General features: G+C 39.9%; 2 protein-coding genes across 2 annotated transcripts in view; one reads left to right on the top strand and one right to left on the bottom strand.

Annotated features, from left to right (window-relative positions):
- Positions 1–791: 791 nt before the first annotated feature.
- On the bottom strand, positions 792–16,162 carry LOC139463367 (cell division control protein 6 homolog). Its single transcript, XM_071244623.1, has 12 exons — positions 16,069–16,162; positions 14,990–15,142; positions 14,129–14,281; positions 12,440–13,084; positions 10,258–10,457; positions 9,177–9,340; positions 8,386–8,492; positions 8,007–8,146; positions 7,575–7,737; positions 6,354–6,559; positions 5,436–5,576; positions 792–4,326 (listed from the first exon to the last, which is right to left on the bottom strand). Exons 2-12 carry the CDS (start codon positions 15,132–15,134, stop codon positions 4,234–4,236), a joined length of 2,157 nt encoding a protein of 718 aa, XP_071100724.1. The 5' UTR covers positions 15,135–15,142; positions 16,069–16,162; the 3' UTR covers positions 792–4,233.
- Positions 16,163–18,522: 2,360 nt separating this feature from the next.
- Positions 18,523–27,816, top strand: part of LOC139463798 (pre-mRNA-splicing factor CWC22 homolog) — a 29,904-nt gene continuing 20,610 nt past the window's right edge. Inside the window, exons 1-6 of the mRNA XM_071245113.1 lie at positions 18,523–18,611; positions 19,720–21,037; positions 22,553–22,584; positions 24,112–25,779; positions 26,003–26,191; positions 27,090–27,218. Of these exons, the coding sequence (XP_071101214.1) occupies positions 18,601–18,611; positions 19,720–21,037; positions 22,553–22,584; positions 24,112–25,779; positions 26,003–26,191; positions 27,090–27,218 (3,347 nt within the window). The 5' untranslated portion in view covers positions 18,523–18,600. The remainder of the gene's footprint in view (positions 18,612–19,719; positions 21,038–22,552; positions 22,585–24,111; positions 25,780–26,002; positions 26,192–27,089; positions 27,219–27,816) is intronic.

The following is a 27,816-nucleotide window of genomic DNA, read 5'->3' as shown; positions in this document are numbered from 1 at the left end:
ATCGTTGAGTCGAAGCTGAAGGGACATACGTAAATACCTAAACGAAGTTCGACACAACCGAAAAATGAAAAATGAAGAAGTAATATGCAATGTGAAGACATCAAATCCTGGCACTGCTGATGGATGCAACTCTGCACAGCAAATTCCTTCCTCACTGACAAAGAGGTTTCATGTAGAATTCTTAATATTTGCTATACTGATAGATTAATAATTGTGAAGGTCTAGGGGTGGTCTGGTTTGGTGACTTGGTTGATTACACATGTCCTTTTCCATTTGTGGGACCCATGAAGATCCTGGGTAGAACAGGTCTTCAGCTTGCATAAAAGGCAACATACAGGATTGGGTGGTCAGGCTTGCTGACTTGGTTCAAGCATGCCATTGATCCCAATTGCGTGTATCAATGCTCATGATATCAATCACTGGATTGTCTGGTCCAGACTGTTATTATTTACAGCCTGCCATCATATAGCGTGAATATTGCTGAGTGTGGCGTTAACAGCAAACCAACTATCATTTGTGTGGACTGATGCTCATGTCAATCACTGAAATATCTGGCCCCGACTCAATTATTTACAATTATTGACTGCAATCATATAACCAATATTGCCATGTGCTGAGTTAACCGAGAAACAAATCACTGTCAATTAAAAGGATTCTTAAACAATGAGGTCAGGAATATGTAATTAAAAATACAACAAATATAAATATCTCATGCATTATAAAAAAGACACCACAGGTAAGGTTCAACTTTATTCATAAATCAAAATAAACAGTTTGTACAATTTGTCGTTATGCTAATATGTAAATGTACCTCACATTGTACATGAAAAGGAATATCTCATTTCACGTGACGCCATTAGCAAACGAAATACTGCCACTGCATCAACATAAAACTTGACTTGATCTTAATACATGTATTTCATAACCTCGGAGTTCATGCCCAGAGATACCATTGAGTTCCAGATATAGCACTAGTTTCAATATTCAGAAAAAATCATGCAAAAAATAATCTTAATTTTTTTTGCAGTGCAAGGATATTACAGCTGAAATAATGCATCATATGGTCACATACTTAATGTTTAAGAACCAACTGGACATAAAATCCATTAGTTCCCTGAAGATAATTTCTGTTTGAAAATCACCTACAAGAAACTTTTTTTTTCCTTTTTCCTTTTTTTCACTCCACTACTCTCAAAGCAACTGATTAAAGATGACTATCAAAATGTGTCAAGTGAGAAAAGCAAGATGTTCTATAAGTTGTTTTGTAGGTTTGCATTCCCATAATTGTCAGAGTTCTTCCTTTTCCCAACCCAATTTCTTAAATTTCACAAATTAAAAAATAAAAAACTATCCAAAGATATGGGATAAAGATAAAATTAACACTTGAACCAGCACTCCTATCACTTTATACATATTTACATTTATATGAATCTAACATATTATTTTTAGGAAATGATATTTTTATTTCACTTTCTTTTGATCTGTAAACCAAGTAACATTGCTTCAACCTCAGGTAGACAAAGAACATGCTACTTCAAAATATAGGAAACTTGCCAAACCTTACCACAAATCTGTTCCCCACATCAATAAAACATGACTATTACTAAACATATACATAACTCAGTATTTTACAGAGAATACAGAATGTGATAACAATATAGGGATACAAAATTAAATAGAAAATTTGTAATGTGAACATTTATCTTAAAACTCAGGGGGTTAAAAATTCTTAAATATGTGATAAAAATTAAATTAGGTGGTGAAGGTTAGGATCATGCAGTTGATCCATCACGACTTCACATATATCACAATCATCTCAGCTGAAAAGTACTCCTAGTCTGAGTAAAATAGTCCATTCAACAGTCACTCATTCCATCACTCGACATTACACAGGCTGATATTAAAGCTCAATTCGTATCTGAACACCGGTCAAATAAAACATCTTGATACAATTGGAAATGATTTACACTTTCTATGATGCATACTTTCAACACCCAGGGGAAAAAAGATGCATTTGCCCACAAAACAATCCGACCTATTGTTAGAGGTATGACTTAGACAAGTAAAACAGCAACCCTTAGGCCCAAGGCAAGCAAAATTAGCAAAGGGCCAGTTATTTCAATATCATTATGTAAATTGATACAAATAAACATGGTTAATTGTTTATTAGGCCTCCCTAAGGCTAGATTGTTTTATTTCTTGGTCTATGGATTTCTGTGTAAATAATCCGGAAAGTTGGGAAGGAAAAATAACACACACACACACACAAAATCACTATCTGGTTGGTTCTTTAAAAAGATATCTGAATATGTTGCCATGTGAGCAGTTTCAGTTTCGTTATTTCATGGTCAGTGGAATCTGTAAACCATCTTTAAAAAGAAGTCAGGCCTAATGGTTAGTAAGGCTTTTTCAGGTAGGAAAGTGTTAACAAGACCAACATGTATTGCTGTTCTTTTTCTTAAATCTATTCTTGTAGAAATATTTCATTATCATTTGGGGGGTAAGGGCTGAGGAAATGATGTTGCATGATCAGATATGTATTTTCCTTTTCATAGTCTGATAGAGAAATATTTAACAAAAAATCCTTCAACAAGTAAATCACAAAATCTTTTCATTTGCAAAATACATATTATGCGAAAAAACCTGGCTATCTCACAACAGTCTTCACAGACATTTCAGTGACATTGGCTATGACTAAAACGTGTTTGCAGTATTAGAGATTTGGAAACTGAAGAAACTAGAGCACTAATAGTCCACATCTGTTACAAGAACTCACCATTACCTTTCACATTAGAATATCAACACCATATACAAACATGCTTCCTTTCTTATCCCTGGATCCGCACAAGTGTACACCACAATACCACATCAAATCAGGATAGCATTCCTTATAATCATGGGACATGCCACACATTTCTCATCAAAGTAAGATCTTGACTCAAATACGATACTTCCCAGCGAGAAGAGTTAAGGACACATCCATAGGTTTGTCAAGGCAACTTTCTACTCTGGCAAACAGCGTCTATGTTAATAAATTCTCTGTGTGAGTGAGAGAAGCATTCAGACCAGTGTATCTGATTTCTGTATCTCAAACACAAACTTCAATGACCTTTTCCAAACTTCACACATTGTATCCACATCGAGTATTGAACCAGGGTCTTCAGTCTGACGACCAAAGGCTTTAATAAACCACTAGGCTAACCGACCAGTCTGTTAAAATGATTGGCTCAAGAACCATTTAGAATGGTGGTGTCGTCAAATCGTTACGCAGAGAGTAAAAGATCCGATTTTATGAGATTGCAGGCCATCCATTCCATTTCATTATGTCAAACTGGTAGATTTCATATTTCATATTTTATAAATTTTGGGGTTCAGATTTAAATCAAAAGAGCCAAAAGCCATGAGAAATGAATAAAAAAAAAATATATAAATCAAAAAATGATTTTTTTTTTAAAGTGTAATAAAATTAATTTCATTTACTGGCTACTGAAAACCAATCAATATAGTGTGACACTATGAGTGAGTGACTATGGTTTGACCCCACTTTTAGCAATATTCCAGCAATATCATGGCAGGAGACACCAGAAATGGGCTTCACACACTGTACCCATGGCGGGAATCAAACACAGATCTTGGGCGTGATGAGAAAACGCTTTAACCACTAGGCAGGCTAGCCGACCGCCCCCCTTATCAATATAGAAAGTATATAGAAAACCTTCTCAGATCAAGCTAGTGAGTTTAATACATAGTCATATATGTTACTGTAAAATCTATCTTTTCCCACTTAACTACAGTAAACTATGGTTATAAAAATCTCAAAGGGACCACTAATTTTAGTTTGTTATAACTGTTGTTCGTTATATGCTTAAACGCAGCAAATAGCCGGGACAAATACCAGTTTTTTATATCTGCCAGTTCGTTATAAACTTAGTTTACTGTATCGTCATTTGACCAAATCCATCGACTTTATGCCAAATGGGACAAAAACAAATTGGGCTAAATTCAATTTTCCCCTTTCCAAATTCAAAGTTCAAACAATATTTCTTCCATTTAACTAAAACATTGTGAACATTACATCAACAACTATTACATCGCTCAGCACTTTCACAATCATACATGTAACAGATACCATTTAACAAGAACTGCCAACTATACAATTGGAATTAGGCACAGTGCCTAATATTTGGTAATGTATATGGTGAGATCAACATGGTTGCCGGACAAAGAAAGCCCTTATTTGGGGATCCCTTCCTGCAGGATGGAGGACATGAGGACACGGTCCTGCAGGGTGTGCTCCAGCTCCTTCTCATCCAGCTTTAAAGTCACCTGAAACAAGGACATGTTTAATGTCAGAAATGGGAAAGTGGGTGGGAGTGTATGGGCTGCATTGAGTGAGTGAGTAGGGTTTAACGCCGCTTTTAACATTATTCCAGTTATATCACTGCCTGTCAGCTTAATGTGGGAGGAAAGCCCGAAGTGATGCAGGTCTCAGACGTTTACCACTTCCGTGAAACCCATGAGCACGGGTATGGTGCTGACAAACCTAGAAACATAATTGGGGCGAACCAGGATTCGAACCCACAATCATAGGTTTCTGGCGTGCCCAAGGGACGCAACTCTGCACAGCGAATCACGGCGCCTTAGACGACTGGGCCACTCGCGCCCCCTGGGCTGCATTGAACAGTAGTCAGCCAAATACCTGTGTATCAGTTGAATGTGGGTGGAAAGCTTGAAGTGATGTAGATCTTAAACAGTTTATTTTGGTGAAACCCATGGGTATGGTGCTGACAGACTGCCGATCTGGGATTCCAAGCAATTATCATCAGATTCTTGCAACACAACTGCTACTAACTGTGACTTTCAACCACTGAGCACACCAACTTGCGAGAATTGTTTCTGTTTGAGAGTGAGTGAGTATGGTTTTAAGGAACTTTTAGCAATATTCCAACAATATCACTGAGGGGGACACCAGAAATGGGCTTAACACATTGTACCAATGTGGGGAATCGAACCCGGGTCTTCGTCATGATGAACGAATGCTTTAACAACAATGTTATCCCCCGCCCATTTCTTTTCTGTATTATTCTCAAAGAAGACAGTTGCACTCACACGTACACAAAAGCTTTGTTTGTTTGTTTCTTGTTTATCGCCGCACTCAGTATTATTCCAGCTATATGACGGCGGTCTGTAAATAACCAAGTCTGGACCAGACAATCCAGCGCCCCAATCCAGTGATTGACATCATGAGCAAAAAACTTGTGTCAATACAATATGTTTTAGTGAGTGACCTTTCTATCGCAGTAGCAACAGTCCAACAAAGCAGGCTGTAAATAATGGAGTGTGGACCAATTGACATGCATGGTGGGTTTCACTGTCACACAACCGTGGGGAATGTGCAACCTAGGCCATTGCTAGCATAATTCACACTTTTCTACCTTGGCAAGTCTGGATTCCTTGGCTTTCTTCACTCCCAGAATTCCCCTTGATTCCAGCAGCAAGCACAGACTGAAGAACTCTGATTGGTCAACTTTGGCCACATGACGTTTGGTGCACACCCTGCAGTATGTCTCATGCAGCTGCAACATCAAATATCCTCCTGTTATTGTCATGTCAGGAAACACTGCATCACATGCATACTGTATGTAAGCAGGAACATCAAGAGTCCTTACTCTGATGTCAAGGAAGAAAGACTTAAGTACTGTAGCAGCAAATCTCAAGGTCCCAAGAATCTCTTTACGTTTTAGTGCACAAACAGAAATTGGCACCAGTCCTAAAGGGCTTGGCAAACTGCTCAACAGTTAAGATATCATATGGTCTAGCAGAAATTTGCCATATTTAAGGGTTTTGATATATGTTATCATTATAAGGACTAGTGGACAAAAAATGTTAGTTGTGAGTTGTTCCCTGTAGATGTAGCTGGGCATAACAGAAAAACGCCATGGCCAAATGATCACATTCGTAAGTGGGCGAGATATGGCAATCTGTATTAGGCAAAAAGTTACATATAATTGCCATGAAAATTGTGAGAATATCCGTGAAAAAACAAACTTAGCCCCCCAGATTCTTTAAATGGACTTGTCCCGACTTTGCCAAGGTCGAATTGTATTCAGGAAGTCAAATACTTAAATACAGTCAAATATTTTAAAGCATGTATTTTTACTAACATCATTAAAGAGACTGTACATAATTCTGCCCTTTTTTCTTGAATAACTATTGATATGAATGCTGAAGATAAGATGATGCTCTTGAGACATTCCTGCACACCAGCACGTTTGTGTCATGACTAAATCGTAGTTTCTTGATTCCTGCTGGCTGTCATTGAAACAAAAATGAAGGGACTAGGACATACTAACCTTCCCCATTGCCACCTCCTTGAACTTTCCCTCCCTCAGCATCACCAGCAGGGTGCACACCACCAGCTTCTGCTGCAGAGGAACAGTCTCCTCCTGGCCCGCAGACTTCACACTTGACCCGTACACGTCAGACATTATACGCGAGATGTGCATCACCGTTATCTTCTTCGGAACAGGGGGCTGAGACTTCCGGGGACTCTTGCTACCTGAAATGACAAGATCATCAATCGTTATCAAAAACATTTTCAACACATTTTCAACATTAATGAAGTCAAAGTAGCCACCCAATCCACAAAAGTCCACCTTATGACACATGTGGGGGTCTTTGGATCTTAAGTTTTGGGTGTTATGACAAGCAAGGGATCTTATGACAAGTGTGGGGTCTAGGGATCTTATGACAAGTGTTGGATCTCATGACAGGTGTAGGATCTAGGGATCTTACTACAAGTGTGGGGTGTTATGACAAGCTTTTGGTTTGGTTTGGTTTGTTAAACGCAGCACTCAGCAATATTCCAGCTATATGATGGCGGTCTGTAAATAATCAAGTCTGGACCAGACAATCCAGTGAATAATATCATGAGCATCGATCCACGCAATTGGGATCGATGACATGCATCAACCAAGTCAGCGAGCCTGACCACCTGATCCCGATAGTCGCCTCTTACGACAAGCATAGTCACCTTTTACGGCAAGCATGGGTTGCTGAAGACCTATTCTTCCCCGGAATCTTCACGGGTCTTATGACAAGCAAGGTATCTTATGACAAGTGTTGGATCTTAGGGTCTTCAGACCTTACAACAAGCATGGGGATCGTAGAATCTAAATGTGAGATCTACGGATCTTATGACAAATGTGAGATCTTGGGATCTTATGACAAGTGTGGGATCTCGGGATCTTATGACAAGCGTGGGGATCTCAGAACCAATTCTCTTCCAGAATCTCAATAAGGAAAAGAAATACCAAAACAATCTAATGTCAGTCTATTGGCAACATTTTAAATAGCTTCTCATGTTATATATGGCCTATTATTAACTGTGGTATTTTAGACTCGGGCCTAGGGCTTAGTGCCTGAAGTGACAGAAAGAGCAAATATGTATCAGTAATATGAACCCATTATGCTCCAGACGAATTGGGTTTTCTTTCTTCCAGTTGCTAAGACAACAATTAGGTAAAATCTGCTTCCATGTTTACAGCTACTTGAGACTACACTGATGAACTGACCTGCTGCAAGCAATGGCTGACTCCGAATCTCATGCTCCACCATCTCCACTGCCCTCCGACACACGTCCAGGGCCTTCCTCATGTCGCCCGCCACTGCGGACACTTTCCGGGCACAGAACTGAATGGCGCTCGGCTCTATCACTGCCAGACCGTCCTCCTCCATCTACAATACATTTACACAACTGCACATGGGATTTTCCACAAACCTTTATTTGATGCAAAACAATTGGGAAAATAATGAATTAAGTATTTCTCTTCGAAAAACATGCACAGTTAATAAATAAACACAAGGGTTTTTGTAAGGGGTTCGGACATTCAAGAAAGTTTCTTCTGTATAACTGCCAATTTTAAAAGAATTTTAAGTACATTTTGGATGACAACTGTCCTAGAATATGATAAACAGTGTTTGTCAGCCGAATATTTTAAACCAACCTTGCGCAATCTGCCCTTAATTATACTGGCAATCTGTTCTTTACTGTAAGGAGCAAAGTTGAGCAACTGGGGACGACATTTGGGTCTGGCTTGAAGGCGTGGCAGGATTCGATCAGTCAGATCAAGGGCGTTGGCAATACCTGAAAGTATTGAGTATTGGATGGTTAAACAAGGTCTCAGGAAATGACTTTTACAAAATTGAAAGACATTTTAACAGATCAGAATTCAAATTTGTTTGCAATACTGAGACTACCTTTCATCACCTCTCATATCAGTCAGGTATGTGATTCTGCCATGAAGTCTTACAAAAACATGTCATGTTCGTCAGCTGTATTGCACGTTTCATACATTTATCCACAAAGAAGTTCAAGCTACTCACCGACTAGAATAAGTTTTGACTGGGTGAGAGACGGCCACTCAAATATTGTGTAAAGGACTTCCTGGTGTTTGCTGTCAAGTTGATCGATTTCATCTAAAACCATGATTCTGAAAAAATAAAACATATTTCATTGTGGTTAAATACTATAACATTTTGCCTGTCAAATATATATTAAATGACCAAATCTTCTCAAGAACACATTGAATTTAAAAAACTGCAGTTAGAAATGTAAAGGGATTCTTGAGGTTTTCTTTGGTGTTTGATACAAAGGAGTCTTTGAGTTCTAACATGAGTGCTTAACAATGAACCTTGACTTTCTGACTTCATTTCCAACCCTGATGGTGGTTACCATATAGGAGGAACCTGGAATCCCCTAAGTTTATCCTTACAGTATAGGAATCGATAGGGCCCCCTTTAACATACATAAGTAAGTGAAAAGGGCTCATGCTGGTTGAATAATATTTCCGCTGTCACACACCGTGCTCAGGTTTGTCCTCACGAGGTAACCCACCACCCCAAGGACCCCTGGAGTCTGGACACTGCAAAGATACACAGTGCCTACAAACCCACCATAACCAGGGCTAGAAATATATAATATGTTCACTAGTCGGCAAAATGATCAGCTACAAACTTGTCAGCTGCCTAATGGTGAAAGTGCTAGTCCTGAAGGAAAGGTCACTGGTCCTGCTACAGAGTTGCCGTCAAATAATGGTAAAAATGGTAGTCCACACGGAAAAGTCAATCATCTTTTACTGGTGGACTAATGTAATTTTCAATCTCTGATAACATACATGCTTTGTTTGGCGGAGGTGACACATTTCTCCATGTACTTCATGGTATCCCTGTTCCCCGGCATCTTGCGTCCGGTCAACTCTTCGTGAAGCTTCCGGAACACAGCAGTTGAGTCTTTCAGCATCATGCAGTTGAGGTAGGCAATCTTGCAGGCATGCTGATTCTGCAAAAGGGAGGATCAGACATGTTAAAGGGCAAAATGTTCACTTTTGGAGATATAAATAGTAGAACAGTGTGTATTGATACAAGGGCTGGGACAAGTCCAAATTTACTATCCAAGTACCCATCCTCCTATTACCAAACCCTACCCGGGTACCGTCTGTAGGGAGGTACAAAATGTCTGATTGAGAACAGCTTGACCGTAGCCCTGGACAAAATGTATTTAGATACACATTTTCCCGCTGTAGGTCTTATCTCAAGAGATGGGTACAAAATGTCCGATTATGAATAGTTTGGCGGTAGCCCTGGACAAAATGTATTTTAGACGTATAAAATGATCTGGTCGTGCATACACTGAAGTTGGCTGAAATTTTTATCTTTTTTTTTCAAAAATATAAGTCAGAAGGAATGGCGAATAGACAAAAAGAAATGCGAACATTAGCGACATGTAGTTCTAGATTATTTTTGTCATTAAACAATATATCATATGACTAACAATGGGTCTGGATAGTCCCGTGGGTACCCGTTTCCTTCTCAAATCTCAGTACCCACCCAAATACTAGAGTTACCCATCTAACCCTAATTGATATTCTACTTAGTTTGTGTTGTCAAGCAGTATCGTTGTTTGTACATGTTGTATGCCAAACATGTCCCACAACTTTCAGAAATAAGCTTTGGGTCCATCAGATATAATCCATCATGTTAATTCTGAATACTGGATTTGGTAACAAGAGCCCAACATATTGTACAGTACCAGCTTTCGTTTAGAAAATTATGAAAACAAACATATAAGGATATTTACTCAAGTCTCATAATGTTTCGCAATCAATCATAATGTTTCGTGATCAATGCACTCTTAACTTTGATAAAACCAAAAAAAGGGTTGTCAGTTATGCCCAATTTAACAAGATGATGACTTACCTTCAAGTCATCAATGATGTGTAAGAGTGACGCAGTCTTGCCTGTGCCTGGGGCGCCGGAGATGTAGAGGCTGCCTGCAGACATGGCCTGCAGGTGGCGCTCCAGGAACTCTGTAATGACCCCAACCTCTCGGTCCCGGCAGTCAAGTTTTTCAGGCTTGGCTGTGTGCAGCGACTGTTTGGCTATATGGTAGGCCGGGCCTGATACAAGGGATAGGTGTGTTAATACATAAACCATTTTCATTCATTTAACAGGCATTACCAAGATAAATAAAGAATCACACCTCATGTAAAATTCACAGGTACACAGGACCCATATAAGACAATATTATCAGACTTTTCAATAATTATTGGTCATGTGACCCATGACCATTATCACAGATCAGTATGGGCCAGATTTGCAAAATATGACCAGGGGATGCAGATCTGCAGATTGCTCCGAAATGAAGGATCAAGGGATATATGCACATACTGCTCTAATACATATCTGCATTATTTCAGGCATTTGTTAGGATTGACTCTATTTTATTAGGTCCACCGAATAAAAAATCATGTGCAAACTGTATTAATCCACACATTTAATACTGAGAGTCACCAGGACTCGCACATCCATAGTCCGAATGTAGGTTGTGGGCAACTTATTCTAGACAGGATTCACAATATGTCGTATGAAGCCAATTAGCGAAAGAAGCCGTTACAATCAAGAAAAGATTATTGTCATGGTTATCAAACCACTTAAAATATTTCATGCACACAGCTGCTACCTTTCCCAAATCAAAATTAGTACTATGTTACAATCTTCTAGTTGGGACACCAAAGCAACTGCATGAAATTTTCCTCCACGTGCCCGACTGTCTGGCAGATAATTTTAAGACTACTTACCTACTCAGTTTATTGTGAAGTAACCCTGCGTATATGATTACCAAATCAGCAAGTTATTTTGAAATTATAAATGGGCATTTTGTCAACCTTGCCAAACTCCACAATGACTGTTACATCATGATCATTTGCCTTTCTTGTGGAAGTGTCGTGGTATTTTTGAGTCCTATAAAGCTACTGAACCCACATGACACCAGTTTGCAGGGACTAGATGAATAGTGTTTTTAAATATTTAACTTAAATACCCACATGTGTAAAAACTTGTGGGTAACAGAAATTTGAATACCCAGATGGAATTACTGATACCCAATGATTTTAAAATGCATGGGTAAAATACCCACAACACCAAGAGCTTATCTTGAGCTCTGATAATAGTCTTCATCTGGTCTGTTCATGCATCATATTTAACACTGCACCAGAGCCAGATGATGAATCGTCTACAGTAAAATAGAGCAATGCGATTTCAAAACTCGCATCATAATTTCTTAACTTATACTTCGACTACAGAAGCTTCCAATAATCCGACTTGAGGGTCTCGATTGGACAGATGCAATGCTATGCACAGATTTCACACCATGAACAAGGCGCATCTACAGCAGGCAGTGTAATGCTACATAATTACTGGTGTCTATCAAATTTTAATCCTTGTGCTTTATTTCTGGAGACTGACATATTATTCATATGAAATAAGGAGTGAGTGAGTTAGGTTTAATGCTGCTTTTAACAGTATTCCAGTTATATCAGTTATGTCAGGTTAATGTGGGAGCAAAGATCAGAGTGATCAGTAGAGGATGTAACGTGTACGCGAGGCGGCTCTCCCGTCTCGCGTACAAGTGACCACCTGAGAGGGGGTCACTCGTATGCGTGACGGCCTGTCAGTGGACCATGGATTTCTGCATGGTGATGCAGATCTTAGACGTTTACCAGTTCGGTGAAAGCTACGAGCACGGGTATGGTGCTGACAAACAATCGGGGAGAACCAGAATTCAAACCTACGACCATAGGTTTCTTGCATGACCAAGGGACGCAACTCTGCACCACGAATCGCTGCACCTCAGACAACTGGGCCACCCGTGCCCCCTTAAGGAAGAAGTCGTATTTTCATATTGCAAACTTGTAACAAATATGAAAAATTCTGGACAGTTAGTAGTCATGCATGTATTTTCATACTTGTCACATCCATGATGCAGTCCTATCAACATGAGATGCAATGTGGAAGAGGAATAGCAAGGGAATAGACTACCGGGTACCCACCATGACCCTTGCTACGAAGTAAAAAATATGCTGTTAAAGTCACAACTCACTGTCAACTTTCTGTAGCTTCAACATGGCCAATGACTTTTTCACTGGTGTCCTCTGTTGCTTCACTGGAGATCTGAGCTGTTTGACGGGGGAGTTCTCCTTGCATGACCGAAACTTGGAAGGTGATTCCAGAAGGCCAAACCTTCTAGCCTTAACAGGGGATGATAATCCTTCCCTGCGAAGCATTTTTGAGGGTGAAGAAAGTAAAGAATCACTAGGGGCAAACAACTGCCTCTTACTGGGAGAGTCTGTCGGCCGGATTGGTGACTTTTTAACTTTGACTGGTGAGGCATTGTTTTGACTAAAAAGTTTTGATGGGGAGAGGGGAAGTCTACCATTGATTTCCTTAACTGGAGAAGAAAATGGTGACTTGGCAAAACGGACATGCTTTTTGGGTGAATGGAGAACAGGCTCCACATTTTCACTGTCCGGTTTTCTGTAGAATTTGGGTGAGGTGAGACACAATTTGTCAAAGTCTGTTGATTTCAGAGGCGAGAAAAGAGAAACCTTCACACATTTGTCCCCTTTGCTGGGTGACTGGAATATTGGTTTAACACTAGGGATAGATTGGTTCCTGGTTGGAGAACTTAATTCTTGTCTCTTTGTTGGCGAACACAGTATTGGTTTTACTGATACACAAACATCATCTGAAAACAAAACATGGAAAATATATAGATCTAGCTGCTATTTAAAGGTTGAAGAAGACAATAAACAGTTTCATTACACTATGACAAGAGTTATCTTTCTAACATTTGATTTATTCCTTCAATTGATATCTAAATAACAGTGGGCAGCAAATGAATTAGTAATCTCATTAAAATCAAATCTTAGCTCTCGCTACAGCTAAACAAAGATCTGAGGACATCCCATTATGGGTCACGTCAGACCGACCTTGCGCATACTTTGACCGACCAATGGAATGACCAATCAGAAGGCAGCTTTCTCGTGCTTTACGTCACTAATTTCAAATTGGCGACTACGCTTTGAAACATATTTTGACAAATTCTCGATAACAAATTTGAAACCTGAACAAAAGAACATTCTGGAATGGCTAATAGATGGTCTAGATTGTATGGATTCAGTCGTTAAACCCATAACTATCGTTTGGAGTTTAAGTTTTCAAGGTTGCATGATTAGAAATCACATTCCGACTGTCACTTTCATAATCTTGTAAGCGATGCTCTGATTGATCGAATAAAAGGTCGTTCTGACATGACCCCTAATGGGATGTCCTCTGATCTTTGTTTAGTGGTAGCGAGAACTGAGGTCTGATTTTAATGAGATTGATGAAATAGTTGTATATATGTTAAATGCATTATATCAAATACAATTTCATCATCTTAACATTCAATAATATATTTCTCAACTATCAGCTGATCATGTTTATCAGACCCTTTATTACTTCTCAGTTGGTCTACCATGTTTACAACATATAAGGCCCAAAATTCAGAGTAGGTCGTTGAAAAATAGAAAAAATGATTCAATTTTTCAACTTACGACTGAATTTGTTGACACTTGCAATTGTTTATTGCATCGGAAAAGGGGAATAAATCAGTGGTTGTTACAAGTGCTTTATTCCAATTTTACATGTTTGATATATGCAAAGAGATTTATGCACTGGCTGGCCCTTTATGAACAGGGGCCTAACTTGAATACTGTAAACACAGGTTAAGTTTTTAAAAACATATTACCAATGTGCTGTTCCTTCTCAGTGTCTTTGCCAAACTTAGAGATGAGAGACGACTTGACAGGAGTTTCACGTCTGCGGGATCTGGTCACTCGAACTAACTCTTTCTTTTTCTTCGTTGGCGAGCAGGACATTGGTACTTTCTCATCTGGCACAGCTGAAGACAAAATAGCACACACAGGCTATAAAACACAACATTTCTACTAGCTCCAAGCATACCATTACCATAATCAAGTTAACTGAACTTCAAACAAGTATGTTATGTTTCTCATGTGTTAGATCATGTTGATTTGTTTGTTTGTTGTTAAATGTCGCACTCAGCAATATTCAAGCTATTTGATGGCGGTTTGTAAATTATCGATTCTGGACCAGACATTCCAACAATGGACATCATGAGCACTGATCTTTGCATCTGGGATAAAATGACATGCATCAACCAAGTCAGCGTGTCTGACCACCCTATCTCATAAGTCGCCACTTTACGACGAAAAATAGTCACCTCTCACATCAAGCATAGATCAAGTATTTACCTTCACCAACCATGAACACTTTCCAATGAATAGATCATGTTGATATTCGGTGGTGAATGATCATGGCTGGTGAAGTCAAATGCTAGCCATGACAGTGACAACTCTGTACGAAGATCAGATTTATTAGTCCAACTGAAAGATATAACACATTAATCGTACTATTAAAACATACAAGTAATTAAGTATGTACCATGGCATAACCACGACAATATCATGAAATCTCTGCAAAGCATAACTATAAATTTGAACATAACAACAAAGGAATTTTTTTTCATGCAATCAAGATATCAGTGAAGGCAAAATCTATTTTGTAAAATCTTCCAAGTTTTCACTACCTCTGCCAGATCTTTTTCTTGGGGACAGGACAAGGTCAGAATCCTGTTCGTTTTCATTTTGTAAGGCAGCTGACTTGGAGCGTAGTCTTGTGTTTTTGCGGACAGGAAAGTTCATGTCCAGACGTCTTTGAACTTGAGATGCCATTGTGATAACTGCAACAAAACAGATTTTGAATATGCTGTAGGCCATCATGTTTAGTATAGCTATGATCTGGTCAATTTTGGTCCTGACCATCGTCCATAGTTTTGTAAATTGTAAACTATGTTACCGGTTATTGCCTTTCATGTCACTATTATTTAATGTAGAGATCTGAAACAGTGAAACATATTATATTTCACAAATTATTGGTCTGAATGACAAGATGAATCCATTAATTAGCCCTGTTTAGCCTTTTCAATCAGTTGGTTAATTACTCCACCACTAGGCCTAGTTAAAACATTAACCAAATGTTGATGACGGGTTGTTCCATTATTGACTTGTCTGGCTCTTCCTGTATTTTCGTATAGAAGGCATCGTGTCTGAGCAATTTCTAACTTCATCAAAATCGCGAATGGTCAACGCACGTAAAGAGTAGAGGAACGTGAATGTTGCGGTTTTCGATCTTACTAATTCCATTGAAACACACACTTAAACAAATACGCTAATAATTATTTGACTCACACAAACACTTTTAGCCTACTACTGATGGGAACCCAGTGGCTCATAGCATTAAAATAGACCAAGAAGCTCGCGATAGATGAATCAAACATGATTCAAACCCATCAAGCTAAATCGCTGTAGGCCTCAAGGCTAAGACTAATTAAGTAATTTATACAAAGAGAACAGAAAATCCACGGATGTATTGCTCATGTTGTTTAACAGTATTGCATTTGTACACATTTACCTGATGTAACATAAATGGCCAAGACTGAACTCCAAACACCATAGAGTCTGAATAGGGACAGGTGTTATGGCCAAGCCGATTCAATGAATGATCAGATGATGGCTTCTGTGGCAGAAGTCCTCAAAAGAAAAATTCAGATCGCGTAACGCAATCAATGAAAAGTTGCAGGTCTTAGGTCAATGTAGTCACTCCTACCTTAATGTATCTCACACAAGCCGGGAATGTACACTCATCAACTTTAACGAAGTTAATCTGTGTTTTGTGCCAGCCGTATGAACATAAGACTGACTGTAAACACACTGATCTGGCGGGAAAGCCCTGGGTACCGTACTGCTGATTGGTCGAAATCAGAGTCGGTTCATACTAAAATCAGTATTGTGACTTTGTTTACGAATTAAGAATGAGACTGAAATCTTAATTGTTTTAAAATCTTTTCTAAATATCATCACGTTGTTTTCCAAATGGACACTTGTTTAACTTTCCGCAATTGTGAAGACAATATAAGAATTGCCTCTGTATTACAAACAATATTTCAAGCATAAAAACATATAAATATGATACAAGTATGTATAGAGCTCTACCTGTATGTTTCTTTTCAAACCATAAATTTAGAAATACATAGACAAAGAGACGGACACTTTTTAAAAATATTTTAAGTAGACTTATCTTGGCTGTGTTATTGTTGTTTATTTATTCACAACTGTAATTAATATTTTCCAGTATATATGCGGGCCAATCACCAATAAATATCACCATATATATTATTTATTTCGTTGTTTTTGCTATTGCCTACATCGACGAGACTTAAAAACGTCAAAGAGAAGCGTCGGCAATCGTGGAGAGATTAATAGGGAGAGTCCATTCTTCCATAGGTCAACCCGAAAGCCTCCATCCCTTTCCTAAGGTCATGGCGGTGAAGTACACACACGCGCGCGCGCGCTCTTACACCACACACACACACACACACACACACACACACACACACACACACAATATATATAACATGGATAGAAATATAGACCAATATGATTTATAATGGTTTACATAATTGATGCAAATTTATTATATCTTATATACACGCGCGCGCACGCGTACACGCACACATACATGATAAATTTGAGATGACATATTATAATATATGTTCTTTTCCAAGCTCATCTTTTTATAGGTTTCATTCATTTACTCTACCCCTTTTGTCCGAATGATGGATTTATCAGAGGCGGAGCCAGAGGGAGGGTTCTGGGGGTGCCCCCACCCTCTCTTCTGGGGAGTGGACACCCGGCCCCACCCTTCTTTTTTTAACATATGATGACATTGTGTATGTGCATTACCTACCGCGATAGCATGCTGGTTGGTTGTTAAAGTAAAATTAATCACGGTTTACATATCGTGTTTACGAGGCCGTTGGGTGGACTCCCCGCCCTCCTCTGAAGGTACAAATGGCCCAAGTGGACCTCCGCCTCACCCCGACCCTTTTTTGAAATCATGGATCCGTCACTGTTTATTACATGCTATTTTATCATTGTCAGCAGATTTATCTCGATTCTATTATAAAACTCCAAATATGTACAAATTGCAATCCTTTATTAAAAACCATCAGACATAAATTCTGCGCAAAGTCAAAAACGAAGGATGTTTGTCAGCCTTGCTTAAGCACTGGATCAATGTTTTGAGAGCTCTAGCTGTACTTGGGACAAAATAGAAACAATCCGTACACACTGTTTATACAGATACAATCGCTCATGCATGAAAGAACAATATTGTTCACCATTCATGTTGTTTTCGATGAAAGCGCATATGATTTGTTTTGTTTGTTGTTTAACGCTGCACTCAGCAATATTCCAGCTATATGACGGCGGTCTGTAAATAATCGAGTCTGGACCAGACAATCCAGTGATTGACATCATGAGCATAGATCCACGCGATTGGGATACGATTACATGCATCAACAATGTCATCGAACCTGACCACCCGACCCCGTTAGTCGCCTCTTACGACAAGCATAGTCGCTTTTTACGACAAGCATGGGTTGCTGAAGACCAATGCTACCCCAAAAGCGCAAATGAAAATTGTTTGGAGGCATATACATGTATATATAGTAGTATATAAGCTACTATGATACCAATCCGTCGAATACGCGAGGAGTTGAATAATGCTTGATTAGAGTTCTGTGACACAGTGACAGTGACACTGGTGAACCGTACAATGTGTATTTATCTATAAGTAATGGGGGCCAAGAGGCTTGAGTAAGTAAAATATGGTCTTTATAAAGTTGATCAAGGCGTGTAAAACAGGCAGGGGTTGCGGGGTGCGATGATTTGATTCAGGATAGAGGTGGTTTAGCCTTGCGGTTAAAGCGTTCTCTCGTCACGCCGAAGGCCCAGGTTTGATTCCCCACATGCGTACAATGTGTGAAGCCCATTTCTGGTGCCCCCCTTCACGATATTGCTGGACTATTGCAAAAAGCGGCGTAAAAATTGGTTAAGACGCCGTTAAAAGAAGCGTGTGCAGAGGTGCTTCCCTTTGAGAGAAGGAAGGGGAATGACTCACTTGAGCTGTTACATACAATCAAATCCAGATACATCTAACTCATTATTCGTGTTAAAGCAAATCCAGTTTTGAAACACCCCGCTCATTCGGCGTGAAGAAACGAGACTTCCGGTTAACCTGAAATAGGAACTCAACGCAAAGAAATCGTACAATTTGGAAAGAGAATTGTTACTTATTATGCCGAAAAGGTAAACTAGTTTGTTTTTGAATGGCGGTTTTAACAGTCACAGGTCGATCGTAGCCAGTGTCGCTTGATGTTTCTTTCTTTAATCCCCGAAACCATGTGCGTGCCAGTTTTCCAATAAAAGATGAAGTTGTGTAAAACATGGGAAATGTTTAGACTTTCTGATCTGTCGATTATTTCGAATGATAATGACAGTACTCTACTTATGGTAAAAAGGTTGAAGAAATAAACTCTCGTTATCAGTATTGGCAGTATTTTCTACAATGTGTGGAGCCCTCAACAAAGTCATACTTTTGTAAAATACATTAATTGCCCCTGATCCAGATGTTCAGCATGTTCAGAAGTGGGGCTACATCGAGAATAACCTGTAATATTTCTTGTAAATGTCATGGTATGAATAGGCTAGCTGGTATGACGTTAGCATTATTATAGATTTGAACAGATCGTATACTGATATGATTGAATTGAAAACAACATCTAATGAAGCTCGTCAAAAGTCCACATATTGCATATACACATTGGTACCAAATGTTTGTGGTGAGAGCGTACTAATCAGGATCAGGTTGTTGCAACTTGTGAACTTGCTGATTGTACCAGGACAACATGTATTGTTGCTCATACTGTCAACCACTGTTTTCCTGGCCTTGATGCGGTTTTTCGATGGACCTTTGTGATGTAGCTGGAATATTACTGACTGTCGTGTGAAGACCTAATAACTGATATTGTTATATCTCGATTAGGAAACTAGCAATTCTATGTTATGAAACAGTACATTTCAATGTAGGCCCCCAAATCATGTGACGGACACTGACCTTGAATATTTACTCATCACATAATAGCTATTGAGGTGTAACATGATAAATGTTGACACTTGACTGTTAAAAAATAAGATGGTGTCTGCTAGTAACATTTTATGGTTCACAGGTTACTGTAATAAAACATGAAAGTGTAAGGACTTCATAAACTTTTAAGAGAATTTGGGTATGACAAAACAGATGATTGGAACACTCTTGGAATGGAAAATTGAGTCATTGAGAGTGAAGACACCTTATCTTGTAAGGACAACACAAAAGAGACAATTTTCATACTGATATCATATGTAATGTTTTCAGACGGGATGATTCAGAAAGTGACAATTCCTCAGATGAGGAAACTGAGAAAGCCAAATCTGCTGCATCTGCAACAGAAGATAGTTCTGATGACTCCGAATCTGATTCCAACAGCAGCTCCTCTGACTCTGATGAAGAATCCAGCACAGATTCCTCTCCTCGGGTTAAATCCTCTAAAAACAGAGATGTAAGAGCAGAATTTCCTGAAAAGAAGAAATCCCAAAAGAGTTCTGATGATAGCCATGCTGAAAATAGCTCTAGAAGATCTACAGGCTCCCATGATCGTCAAAATAGATCAAGCAGAAATACGAGTGACAGGTCTGTAAGTAGCAGAAGTCCAGATCCAAGCAGAAGGCAAAAAAATGTCTCTCGAAGTCCAGCTGCTTCTCAGGAAAGACTCTCCGACAGGTCATCCTCAGATCGTAGACCTGACAGACCATCCTCTGATCGTAGGCCCGATCGATCATCTTCAGATCGAAGATCTGACAGACCATCCTCAGACCGAAGACCAGACAGACCGTCCTCAGACCACAGATCTGATAGACCATCCTCAGATCGCAGACCTGACAGACCATCCTCAGACCGCAGACCTGAAAGAGATAGACAAGGGTATAGAGAAGAGAAAATGCCAAGTCCGGTCTCTGATTTACGTCCAAGGACAAGTAAAAGGGAAAAGAACAGAAGTCCAGGTTCGGATGGACAAAAGAGGGACCTTTCACCATGTCAGTCAAGGGAGAAACTGTCTGAAAGATCAAGGTCAAAGATAGGAGATAATATGGAGAGTCCAAGGAGTAGTCGTCAGCAGAGCAGTGTTTCACCCAAACCAAGAAAATCTCCAAGGAAATCTCCTCAGAGGTCGTCCCATTCAGAGCAGAAGCCTGATCGAGGTAGAAGACATGATAGTTCCAGTGATGATAGATCCAGTCCAAGAGCAGAGCGTGAACAGCTTAAATCCACAAAGTCAAAGGAATCTTTTGAAAAAAACAGGGGTTCCCATTCTCGCAAGAAACGACATCACAGTAGTTCTAGTGAGGAGGAGAAAAGCACAAGTGAAGGAAAGAAGCATCCTGAAGAGAAGGGCAAACGGGTTAAGCGACCAAGGGAAGACAGTAAAGAGAAGAAGGATAAGGAGGAGTCTTCATCTTCATCCTCCTCTTCCTCTGATGACTCTGATTCCAGTAGCAGTGATGAGTCAGGGAAGGATAGCTCCCCCAGCAAGACTCACCCTCACGAGAGTGACCGAGAGAGTGGCGAAGTCCGCACAACAGATGAGGACAGCGATGTAGGAAAGAGTGGCAAGAGATCCAAGACGTCTGTGCAGGTAAGATCAGTTAATCCGATTAAGCTATTTTTGCCACCATGTCATTGTGGTGTCAGAGTTTATGCAGGTAGCACAAAAACATACAAGTCTACAAGTGTTATATTTATTGAAATAATAGAACAAAACTAAATACAGTTATTGATAGTTATGCTAGTTATAGATTGACATGGTTGTAATTGCAGACCAACCATAGCATAAGGGGCCACATTTCTTTTATAAATTTCCACACATTGCCAACCAGCCAGTTGCGTGATTAAATAAACAATCCCTCGCATTTTCCTTGCTTAATTACACATTGTCTCTCAGTGTCAAAAGTCTAATCATGAAAGTTCACTAACTTGCCACATCCCGTCAAGTTGCTCACTGAGTAGCGCAGACATAAGCCAGCCAGTCAATTCTGTTAGATAAACATGCTACTACAACCTCCATTGTCATCTACAATAACACATGCATCTATATTTTAGAAACTAATGACTGACACCAAGTTACCATTTCATCATGTCGATTTCTACTTACAACACATGAGAAAGTAACATTGATCTTTGGTTATCTCATCAACATTGTGTCACAAAACTTTCCAGATTTACATTATGGGATAGGCCCAGGGAACCCTTTTTGCTTTGACATAGTGTTATATGTCTCTTGCACATCATGTGATAAATGTCGACGGTAACTTGGATAGCCGGTTTACGCCTTGTTGCCAACCTTTTCAATCTTTACTCAGTGTTCAAAATGAAGGGAGGGTGGTCCTTGGATGTTTGATCCTGTACTGGCCGGCAACCAGTTATTGCTGATGACCAGTTACCGCCAATTACCCATTATAACAGCGCACACGTGGTCACATCTTGTCTCACTTTTGCTCGTTTTCATTAGAAGAGAGAAATATTAATCCAAAAATGATGAACAAAACTGACTTGTGAGGAACTGTTTAAAAACACACCATATAATCACCTTGCTAAAATACAACTTTAGAAAAGACACAGGTGGTGTCACGTGACTAATTAATGCGTAAACAAAAATCCAACAACACGACGATGCACATTCAGTTCTGTCCTAGCTTACTATGTGTCTATCATTTCTTCCCCAAAATACCATTCTAAAACCTATTTGAACTATTTTTTCAAAAATGCGTAACCCTGTATATATCGCGAAATCCATAGTACATGGTGTTGAGGATAAGCATGTGTAAATCGAATTTGGGGAATATTGGTTTACCTCGGTTTGCAGACAATGAATTGATAATAGCATTTCTTTTTAATTGTAATAATATAAAATTGAGTGCGATACCAGAGAAAATGTAAAATGTATAACTGAAGTGGCGTTTTTGATCACATGGCAGGTGCTGTTTAGATGATGGCAATAACCGGTTGGTCAAGGAAAGATTTCCATTTTTTACTGTGTTTATTCCCTACCTTAGCATTATAACAATAATGCACTGTAAAAAATGTCCTAAATGATCAGTCGTATCCTTCATTTTTTTATGTTTCATAACAGTTTACTTTTTAAAATTTACAGAAATCAGATGGTAATGAAAAGGATGAGGAGAGGTAAGTGTATCCTAGAGATGTGATGTATCAGTCCCCGCTGTATTCCTCGATTCCATGGTTGCAGAATATTTTGCAGAATTTACCTCTTGATTTGTACCTGTCTTGCGGAACTGATGCAGAATGTTGCATTTTTCTGCAGCAGAACTGGCTAATTATGATGCAGAAATTAACAATGCAAATCTGAAGATGGTCCTCAATATATGAAAGTTGCAGTTCAGTGTGTGCATTAATTGTTTTCGTCCAAAATTTTGGTAAATTCTGTAACCACATTTTAATAATTGTTAAGCACCAAATGTGATTTTCTGCAAGAGAGGTACATTTCTGCACTGAGTGGGCATTTCTGCCAAATATTCCGCGATGTCGGAATCAAGGAAGCAAGCAGGGACTGGCTTGTTTACTAAATGGGCGACGTCTGAGGGACACTGACATAGTAAGGGAGTGCTGACTCCCTTGCCTCAGGAAGATGGGTAGAATGAGGATCAGGAAGTCAGCCTCTGTAATTTGACTGATTGAGTGTCATTGTACACCCACAGTGTGGATTGTTGATTGACCACTGGTCGTCTGGCCCAGGTAGCTATGATGTTTCCACTGGCTTTTAAACCTGCCACTCCCTGTGGACTGGCAACACTAAAAGAAATTAAAAAAACCATATGAAAATTACCTGGTTTTCATTCTTTCAACATAGTGTTAATGCAGTGTACTTTTGTGACTGACAAATTCAATGACACCATCACTGAAGTCACTGTGTTCTACACATCGTTTAAGTTCTGTCACAATTTTCTCTTTTTTTTCCGGAATATTTAACTTTGGTTCAAGACTAAGTAGCTACAAATCGATATTTAACCTTGAAGCGAAGTGAAATGTTATTTCCTTGCACTAAAAATAGACAGAACCCTGATGATAAATGACAAGCTGACTTTGAACTTTATACTGTATTGATTATCATCGATATTTCATTCAACAACAAAGATATAAAAAGTACTTTATTAGCCAGTCAACAGGGGGGTGACGGTGATTTGAATTACCAGTCCAAGACTATTTTTTTCCGTAACAAAGTGGTAATTACTGGTAAACGGGAACACTGATAAAGCTGGAATATTGCTGACTGCAGTGTTAAAGAAAACATAACCATGGTAGCTCTCTCTTACCTGGGGCGGTCGGGTAGCCTAGTGGTTAAAGCTTTCGCTCATCACGACAAAGACCCGGGTTCGGTTCCCGACATGGGTACAATGTGTGAAGCCCATTTCTGGTGTCCCTTGCCGTGATATTGCTGGAATATTGCTAAAAGCGGCGTAAAACCATACTCACTCACTCACTCACTCTCTCTTACCTTGCTGGTTCAGTGTATCTTGCTTAGCTCACATTGATATTAATTCCTATTCAGTCACAGGTTGGTTGACCAGTGACATTGTTAACCCTCGAACACCTACTTGCAACATCCTTTGGTCAAAGAAATGTGAAAATGGTGTTTGTGATAGCTTTTGTGTGAATGCCAAAGATTCACCTGAAAAGTGTTTTTTATTGCAGAGTGACCTTGGTGCAGCTGGAGGATGACAATGATGATGAGTTTGAGAGGGAGGAAGAAGCTCAGCGCCGGGAGGAAGAGGAGAGAAGAAAGGAGAAGGAGAGAAGAGAGCGGGAAAAGGCTGAAGCCAGGGAAAAGAAGGAGAGAGAGAAGAAGGAGCTGGTGGCAAGGGAGAGGAAGGAACAGGAAGAAAGAGATGAGGAGAAGAAAAGGAAGGAACAGACAGAGGAAGAACCTCGGAAGAGAAAACAAAGAGATGAAGACAGTGATGAAGGGAGTAGGGAAAAGGAACGAAGGTCAGAGAAGAAGAGGAGCAAAGATGAGAAAGACAGGAGTCACAGGAAGAGTGAGAAGAGTTTGGATGATAGAAATGGCAGTTCAGAGCGAGAAAGACGAGGGGAGAGGAATCGTGATAGGAGTCGGAGTACTGAGAAAGAAAGAGTGGAGAAGATGAAAAATGACAGAAGTGGAAGCAGGGAGAATGAAAGGAGAGAAGAGAAGACCAGAACTTCTAGAAGCAGAAGTAATGAGAAAGAAACAAGAGCAGAGAAAAAGAGGAATGACAAAGAGATTGAAAGAAAAGTTGAGAAAACTAGAGGAGACATAAGGGGAAGCCCTGACAGGGAAAGAAATTCTGAAAAATCTACAGGTGACAAGAGCAACAGCAAAGACAGGGAAAGAAAAGTGGAGAAAAGAAAAGGTGATAGAAGTGGGAGCAGTGAGATAGAAAGAAGAGAGGAGAAAAGAAGAGGAGATAGAAGTGGGAGCAGTGAGATAGAAAGAAGAGAAGAGAAAAGAGGAGATGGAAATGGAAGCAGTGAGATAGAAAGAAGAGAGGAGAAAAGAAAAGGTGGTAAAGGTGGCAGCATTGAAATAGAAAGGAGAGAGGAGAAAAAAAGAGATAGAAGTCGGAGCAGTGAGATAGAAAGAAGAGTGGAGAAAGGAAGGGTTGAAAAGGAGTCTGATGAAAGCAGAGCCCATCATGACAGGGCAGACCGAAGAGACGACAGAGAGAAGAGACAGGAAGATAAGAGGGAGAAAGAGGAAGAAATGAGTGAGAGTTCAGATGATAGTTCTGATAGTTCCAGCAGTGACAGCAGCGACAGCGATGACAGTGAGGAAGATATGCCAAAGAGAAGGAGTGAAATTGCTGTCAGGGCTGTTAACAGGGACAACAGTCGAGATGAAGATAGAAGAATGGAACAACAGAAGACTGAATCCGAGGACGAAGAAAGAGAATCCGAGAGGAGGGATAAACATCGGAGGAGACAGGACAGAAGGCCTGACCGAAACGAGAATGGGGATATTAGACGTGGTGGCAGTCGTGAGAATGACAGAAGGAATGAGAGGAAATATGATAGGGGAGAGAGAGATGGTAGTGGGGACAGGGATCGGAGAGATCAAAGAGGTGGGAAGATGAGGAGAGATGACAGGAGGGATGACAGGCGAGATGGTAGGTGGAATGACAGAAGAGATGACCGTGGCTGGAGGAACGAAGAAAGGGATGAACGACAGATGGACAGACGGAGGGGTGATGGAGAGGTGGATCGTTGGAGAAGGAACGACCGTGATGGGGATCGATGGAATGATGATCGAGGTGATAGACGAGGGATGAACGACAGAAGAATGGAGAGGAGGGATAGAAATGGCGAGGATAAAGAAAACGATAGGTACGTCAGTCTTCGTGTATTTGTTTTTTTAGAATTTTTGCAGTTTAGTAGGACTGCATACATGGAAAAAGCACCATACAAATGGCTGCTTATTATTATTATTATTATTATTATTATTATTATTATTATTATTATTACAATTAAAATAAGACAAAATATTGTTTGGGATAAAGTTTGTAAAAGAACCTGTGAATTAAGTTTTGTTAATATTTGTTATTGACAGCGACTCTCGCAAGAGGAGAGTAGGGGAAGCAGACCCCATGGCTGCTGGTGGCGGTGATGGGGAGCCAGTCGCTAAGAAGGCCAAGGCTGCTGCTACTGGCAAGGCTGTGTTGACAGGGAGAACAGGCGGTGCCTACATCCCACCTGCCAAACTACGCATGATGCAAGCACAGATAACTGACAAGAGCAGGTGGGTGGTATTATGTTATTGTATTTAGGATTCTGTGATTGTAGAGAGTCTCAGTGAAGATCAGGTTGAGACATGGTTTTCAGCAACCCATGCTTGTAAGAAGTGACTTATTGGATCGGGTGATTAGACTTTCTGCCTTAGTGCATGTCATTGTATTCCAATTGCATAGATTGATGCTCATGATGTCAATCAATGGATTGTCTTGTCCAGCTTTAATTATTCACAGACCGCCATCATATAGCTGGAATATTGCAGAGTGCTGTTTCAGTGTATAGTACCATGTGTGAATCCATCACATAGTCCCAACATGGCCCTAAACATGTAGACTGCTGTTTCAGTGTGGAGTACCATGTGTGAATCCATCACATAGTCCCAAGATGGCCCTAAACATGTAGACTGCTGTTTCAGTGTGGAGTACCATGTGTGAATCCATCAGATAGTCCCAACATGGCCCTAAACATGTAGACTGCTGTTTCAGTGTATAGTACCATGTGTGAATCCATCACATAGTCCCAACATGGCCCTAAACATGTAGACTGCTGTTTCAGTGTGGAGTACCATGTGTGAATCCATCAGATAGTCCCAACATGGCCCTAAACATGTAGACTGCTGTTTCAGTGTATAGTACCATGTGTGAATCCATCACATAGTCCCAACATGGCCCTAAACATGTAGACTGCTGTTGCAGTGTGGAGTACCATGTGTAAATCCATCACATAGTCCCAACATGGCCCTAAACATGTAGACTGCTGTTTCAGTGTGGAGTACCATGTGTGAATCCATCAGATAGTCCCAACATGGCCCTAAACATGTAGACTGCTGTTTCAGTGTATAGTACCATGTGTGAATCCATCACATAGTCCCAACATGGCCCTAAACATGTCGACTGCTGTTTCAGTGTGGAGTACCAGCGTATATCCTGGGAGGCTCTGAAGAAGAGCATCAACGGTCTCATCAACAAAGTCAACGTCTCAAACATCATCTTGATCGTCAAGGAGCTATTTCAGGAGAATATTGTCAGAGGAAGGTGAGAATATTGTCAAATTCAATTCCACATTCAGTTGGTGACGTTTGAGTCGATTATGATCATGGTAAACAGTGTGACTTATGCTAAACATCGACACTAAATATAACTGAATGTCACCCAATAATCTATGCTTGTTTTAAGAGCCCACTAAGGAGGATAGGGTGGGTTCAACTTGTAATCTGTCATTGTGTCCTTATTTTGTGGATCATTATGTTTTGTAATTTTCAAATGATCAATTGATCAGTTAGAGCAAATTGATTTTAACAAATGATTGATGACAAAATCCCAATGAATTCCCATCATTGATTTTGGCTGTCACCAACTTACGAATATTTTGCTTTAGTGTTAATTGGCCACTCATGCCCTGATTGTCGTAGGCATTGCAATCTGCTGAGCATAGTGGTGTCCTTCAGGCAAATCGTGATGCCATGAACATTGGTTAGAATCCCAGATTTGCGCTGATTCTTGGTTTATCAGCACCATGTCTATTATGCAGGCATGTGATATTTTCTGAGTTGGAATTCCATCTTTTTGAGCATCCTTACCAGGTCTCTGTCATGACCCTGGTTGGCAGCTTGCGGCCCCCAAACCTCATCTT

This window comes from Haliotis cracherodii, unplaced genomic scaffold (assembly GCF_022045235.1).
Source record: "Haliotis cracherodii isolate W230 unplaced genomic scaffold, xgHalCrac1.p SCAF_16, whole genome shotgun sequence".
In the NCBI taxonomy this organism is placed as follows: Eukaryota; Metazoa; Mollusca; class Gastropoda; order Lepetellida; family Haliotidae; genus Haliotis; species Haliotis cracherodii.
This window is presented reverse-complemented; position numbering and strand designations above follow the sequence as displayed.